This window comes from Juglans microcarpa x Juglans regia, chromosome 2D, assembly GCF_004785595.1.
Source record: "Juglans microcarpa x Juglans regia isolate MS1-56 chromosome 2D, Jm3101_v1.0, whole genome shotgun sequence".
Taxonomy (NCBI): Eukaryota; Viridiplantae; Streptophyta; class Magnoliopsida; order Fagales; family Juglandaceae; genus Juglans; species Juglans microcarpa x Juglans regia.
Genome location: NC_054596.1, coordinates 39,928,390 through 39,934,784, shown reverse-complemented (window position 1 = coordinate 39,934,784; position 6,395 = coordinate 39,928,390). Strand labels below are relative to the sequence as shown.

General features: G+C 37.4%; 1 protein-coding gene across 1 annotated transcript; it reads left to right on the top strand.

The window, feature by feature from the left end:
• Positions 1-2,732: 2,732 nt before the first annotated feature.
• Positions 2,733-5,625, top strand: LOC121249509. The gene is made up of 2 exons (XM_041148209.1): positions 2,733-3,111; positions 4,706-5,625. The coding sequence occupies exons 1-2, from the start codon at positions 2,733-2,735 to the stop codon at positions 5,623-5,625; spliced, it is 1,299 nt and encodes a 432-aa protein (XP_041004143.1).
• Positions 5,626-6,395: the final 770 nt, after the last annotated feature.

Here is a 6,395-nt window from a genome sequence, read left to right as displayed (position 1 = left end):
TAAATCTTATCAAGTCCAAATGCAAGCACCACATGAAAAGCCACAAAACGAGAAATTAACACCCAAACAAAAAAAGTAACAGAAAAAAAAAATGGCTCACTACTGCAGCTTCCCGGACCCAAAAAACGCGAACTTGGACTTGTCCGGGCCGTCGAAGAGGTGGTTCCTCCTGGAACGGGGCCAGAACATCGGTGACAGGGCCCTTGTCTGGAAGCCGCAGATTAACCTTGACCTCCATGAATAAGCTGCTCCAGTTCCGAGAAAATACAAATAAAGGAATAAGAAAGAAAAGATATTGACTGCTATATCGGGGGGCCTTTTTTAGATTATTGGGAGGAAAGGCCGATGCGGTGGGGGACGGAAGGGTCTTTGGAGTGGCGGTCGAGTTGATGGAGAAGCGTGGCTGCTCCAGTGGCGGCGGCGGCGGCAGTGGTGGAGGCGGCGGCGGTGGTATGTTTGCGGGCTTCGTCGAGCTCTTCCTTGTCTTCGATCTGGAGTTGGATCTTGCTGGGCTTTCTTCTCAGCATTTTGGGAACGTAAGAAAGAAATGGCACTACCTTCGGTTATCTGACCTGAGTACTCGTTTAGTTTTCCTCCAACCTTTGCATTCACTTTCCTCTTGCTGATAGGGTTTTCTCTCTCTTTTTTCTTTTTTCCTTTTCGCTGGCAATTTAAATTTAAATTTAAATTAAAAAGATAACAGTCTGCGTTGGTCGTAAGAATTGAGCTCAATTAAGTTCAATTTAATTTTAAATTGAATATAATATTTAAATATTTAATTTTTAAATTATTTGACCCATCTCAATTCAAATTTTTTTTTTTTTAGGTGAGACCATAATATTTTTTAACTTAACATATATTTATACGTAAAATCTACAACTTTTTTTAATTTTTCATAAAAAGTACTAAATTCATTTTAACATCTAAACACACTTTAAACTCAGTTTAGAGGACACCACATAATTCTCTCAATTACTCAACTCACTATTATTTATAAAAAGTTGAATTAAACTCAACATCTAAACGCAACTTAACATTAGCATCCAATTATGCAATTTTTTATTAAAATCTATTTAGGAAAAGGGTATCTTATACTGTGCATAATCTAGTTCTTTTGCATTCCATATTGGGGTATATATAAATTTGAATTATCCATAAAATTAGTTTAGAAGATAGATAGGCTAATATATTCAATAACGATAAATATTTTTGCTATTAAAAACTTTTATAAAAATAATCTCACAAATTTACGTGACTTAATTAGTGTGTCATATCATAAAGTTATTTTTATTATAAAATACATTTAACGTATCACATGAAATCATGTCAGCTCGTGAGTTTACTTTTATAAAATCACTTTTTGCATTTCTCTTCAATAAATTTGTTGGCATACCATGGCTCCAATTAGTTTAACTATGTTTAACTTTTCTAATGCAAATCAGTTTTACCTCATCTCATGCATATTTTCCCTTATTAGATGTTTTAAATCATCCAATGCCAGTGCTTTAAGATACTAATGGTTATAATCATAAATATATAGTTAAATGTCAGATTTGATCAAGATCAAGGTTGGGCAATGATTGGTCCAATCCTCGATCCGTTTATACTATTTGAATGCTTGACAATTCAAGATTGGGGATTTAGTTTGGGTTGAGATATTAATGTTGGCCTCCCTATCGGTGTTTGATTTTGTTTTGGGTTTGAATTGTTTGCTCTCTCTCTCTCCGTCTCTCTCAGATTAATCGCTTAGCTAGCTTACTCACTGAGCTCCTGCATGGTAGATGCAATCTCAAGATCGACCACCCACCACCTGGGGGGGGTGAGAGGGGCGGAATGGAGGGGTTTGGCCCCAATTGTCAACCAAGAGAAGGGGCAAAGGGGCAGGGTGATCATCCCAAAATCTATCCGCTGAGTGCAGGTAGCACCCCTGAATATTATCACAACCAATTCATGAATAGTAAATTAATTATAACTTTTTATTTTATTTATATTCATTTTTTATTTATTTTATAAACAGTGAATTAATGACATATATTGGAAGAAAACATAGGAGGGAGGGCAATCTAGTGGTGAAGCTAGTGAGCTGAAGAAGTTGACATTGATCGAGCGGGAGATCATTATAGAAGACTTTCGCAATTTTTTCTGAGAGGGAAGGAGTCTGTCTTCCACAATCAACAATAGAGGATGGTGCCCGATCTGTGAGCAGAGGGGGATGGCCTATCTTGATATGGTCAATGAGTTTTATCGGGCCATATCAAAGATGGTGGCTGATGAGGACTCATTCACGTTCGTTATTCAGGGAGTCAGTATTACTATCTCAGCAAACAATATCGCTAAGTCTCTAGGGTTCTCCGTGTGGTGGGTTCATACCCTACACAGCAACCTGCTGTAGAGACAAATGGTGAAGATGCCATCGAGGATGAGGCTCTAGTAAACGATGGTCTAGCATATGATTAGATTCATTTGTTGATGCATGACGATTCAGCTCCTCCATATGATTGCAACAAGGTGATCAAAGAGGTTGATTATCAGGCCTTTTTTTTGCATGCTGAATTTGATTGTCTCACACTATATCGATCTGAGGAAATACAAAAACGGATTTCTGCATCGAACGAGCTCGATTTATGTTACGGATAGCATGAGAATAGCTTATTGATCTGCCTTTATACTTCCTCATCTACATCCGATCTAAGTCACGATATTTGACTGGAGGTAGTCTATTGTATGCATTGATGATCTCCAATCTCTTAGTTAATTCAGGAGTTGATATGCTATTGACAGAGTGGATGAAACCACAAATTGAGCCACTTAACAAGATCACTTTTAGCAAGAGCGATGGTCATTTGCAGAATGCTTGCATTAATGTTGCAGCGGCACACAATATTGGCACGGAGCACGATCCAACTTCTACGGATGCTGGTGTTAATACTAAGGTTGCAGTGACTACTACTAGGGAGATGCGATCCCTACTCGAGGAGCATCACGCACTTTTGATCCAGAGCATGAAGAGGATCGTGGAGATGATCATTGTGCCCATCATGATTCGACTGCAAGAGATTGAGAGACTCATTATTGTGATGCAGGAGGACTTGGATAATCTTACACAGTTGTGTTATTTTGTATCAATTTTTTTGTTTTGTATTGAACATTGTCACTTTAATTTCTATATCGTTTTTATTTTTTTATATATAACTAGTTTGTTTGTTATCAAAAACAATTTTTCTTATTTTACTTACCAAATAGCAATATAAAAAATGACATTCCCTGGAAGGAAATTTTTTTTAATTTAAAATTTTTATTAACCATAAAAAACCTTTAATTAATTTTTAAATAATTATATAAATTTTCTAGAACAACATATATGATACATTTTAATTTACCATAAATAATAAATCCATATGGGTAGATTTTTCATCTTTTAAAAATGATAGTTAATAGACTCAAATAATATTTATTTTTAAATTATTTGAATATATTTCAATAAATTTCTATAACTAAATTTATTTCGATTGTCTACATCATAGTTTGAACCAATCTTATGAGCATTCGACCAGTTTATAAATCCGTTCGAATGTAAAATTACCTTTTGAATGAGCTAGAAAGCCTCCCCCACCAAGTTTATTTATTACTTCCCACCAAAAAATCGTTGAATGATTGGCTCTACATTTGAATAGAAAATTCCACACCGTTAAACAGTTTCAAACTCTGTTTAAATGAAAATCGTGCATTCGAAAGATTTCTAACTTTTCCCATCACAATTGTGTATAATTTTCCGTCACGAATATTATTCAAACAGTTATGTCAACATTCAAATGTGAAATACCATACCTTTTGAATGAGTTTGGGAATGTTCGATCATTTTTCTTTTTTGAGATGCTATATTTCATCCCAAAAATTCTAATTCGAACAGATATTTTATCTATTCAAATTTGTAAAAAATTGTTTCCATTTTTTGAGATGAAATTTAATTTTCGTCTCAAATAACTACTTTTACTTTTTATAAGAATGAAATTTAATTCGACCTTAAGAATCAAATTTCTTGCCAGTGATTCATGGACGTAAACTTGAATATCAGTAAGTACTAAATTTGGTTAGAGGTAATCTTCGGGTCCCTTTCTCTCTCTTAAGCCCCATCCCAATTCGAATGAATTCATATTCTATGCTGCAGGCTCAAAGATTCTCAAATGGTATATGCATACATGCAGATCGACGATCTCGCATGGCTTCCCTCGTGCAAGAACAGTTGCACATCTGCATCTGCATGAACATGATTTTAAGTGATTTTCCGACAGTTCTATACAAGGTTTTCACCGCAAGTTATATATTCACAAAGAGTAGTGGAAATTTGTACAAGCAATGGACGTATTAGATTGTTGAAACATTACAAACTATATTGAAATGATTTTGTGATACATTAGTTGGACGTGTTTTGGGATAAAATACATGGAAGAATAACATTTCTCTTAACCCAAATAAAATGGATCTTTGAAGCATATATAAAACATCAGTTTTCCTGTCTCCGAAGTACTATAAATTCCTCTCCCAGTCTACCTGCCGTATGCCACAAGAAATATATATTCCACCATTGCATCCCTCTCAAAACCAGTATTCACACCACAGGTTTTTCCACGATCCATTAGTACCGTGGCACCTAAATCACAAAAGAATACTGCTCCAATGCTTCTCATTCTTGCATGCTTGGCAGTATGGGTACTGACGTGCCAAGCCCAGCTGCCACCACTATCTGGGTTACTCCCGTCTCTGGTGACATTTCCGGGGCAGACCAGAGAGTGCTGGTCACCTCTTGCGAATATATCAGGATGTCCAGAGGAAATTTCTGGCTCAATTGTCAATGGCCAATTCAGCATTACAGGGCCAGTTTGTTGCAAGGCCATCATGGAGATTCCAGATAATTGCTGGAGTAAGTTTATTCCCTTCAATCCAGTCTTCCCTACATTGATCAGAAACTCTTGTGCTAGAGGTGCAGCAGTTGATCCAGCACCTAAAGGAATTGAACATGTCCAGGCCAGAAAGCCATCTGTGTCGGGGCTTTTACCTTTGCAACCTGTAAATAGAGCTATGAGGCAGTGCTGGTCTTCTCTTGCAAATGTCCCAGGTTGTCTTGTGGAGATTTTAAATTCGCTTTTTACCGGTGAAATTGGTGCTTATGGCGCTGCTTGTTGCGAAGCCATTACTCGGATTAGTGACAATTGCTGGACTCAACTGTTCCCGTTTAACCCATTTTTCCCTTCATTGGTTATAGACTCTTGTGCAGCTGGTTCTTCACCTACAAGAATAGGTCCGACCATGGCGGCCAAGCACTCTTCGCCAGGGCAGTCGACATTACCTTTCCTAGGACTGTCACCTAATTCAGGGCAGTCTGGGCAAGATATTGCGCGGTGCTGGTCCTCTCTTTCGAGCGTAGAAGGTTGCGTTTCTGATATATATGGGTCACTTTCGAGGGGCCAGTTTAGAGGTATTGGTACTGCCTGTTGCAGAGCCATCACTGATGTCAATGACATTTGCTGGCCACAGATGTTCCCATTCAACCCACTTTTCCCTCCATTGCTCTATGGTAATTGTGCATCGATTGGTGGTGAAGCACGAGCACCTACTGGAATTTGAACGTCCATGACACTAAAGAGGCTAAGAGCTGTACCAGGATCACTGTCTTTCTTTCTTTTTCCTCTGTGTCCTCCCCTCTCAGTTTATCGAGGAAGATGTTTCCTTGAGTGGGCTGTTCAGGTTTTGTCATCCGAATCTAGCTAATAAAATGAACAGATTACAGTGAGCATTCTAGTTGCAGGTCATTCTCGATATATAAGAAGCTTAATTAAATTGCAGAAATTGCAGTGTTGCATGCGAATGCATAGTTTACTGCATGGTGCGTTTATATCAAAGAATTACGTCTAGAAATGACTCACAGAGACAATCCTGGCCACTCGGGATTGATGTCATGATCATCAGCCTTTTGGCCTGACCGTCACCGACTCACCGGGAATCAGTCACGACTGCTGGTGTACGTCTATGGTCGTGAAAGATCACAAATTACATAATACTCTTGAGAACTTAGCATAGTGGATGTGGAGAAGAAGGAAGGCAAATGAAAATCAAGGAGAAGTATTGAAATTAGTAGCTCAATAAAAAATGGATACAACTCATGAGTAGAAAGCATTAGAGCATTTGGCATGCCAATGCATCTTCATGAGTAAAATTCTCTATATTGGACTAGTCAAACCACTAAAACTTAACATATGAGCTACAGTAAATTAAGCTCCCTAGTCATCTTTGGCTAGACATTATTCACTCACCAAAATAATATTTTAATCATTTCCAACAACCATTATATTATCTAATTATTTTAAAGTCTATATCATTCATTTCAATTTTGATAA

Excerpts from the sequence above, each read along its gene's own strand:
- LOC121249509 (XM_041148209.1), top strand. The coding sequence starts at position 2,733 with ATGATCTCCAATCTCTTAGTTAATTCAGGAGTTGATATGCTATTGACA. Across the intron at positions 3,112-4,705 it reads GGATAATCTTACACAGTTGT|TATGGGTACTGACGTGCCAA; the intron begins GTTATTTTGTAT and ends CATGCTTGGCAG.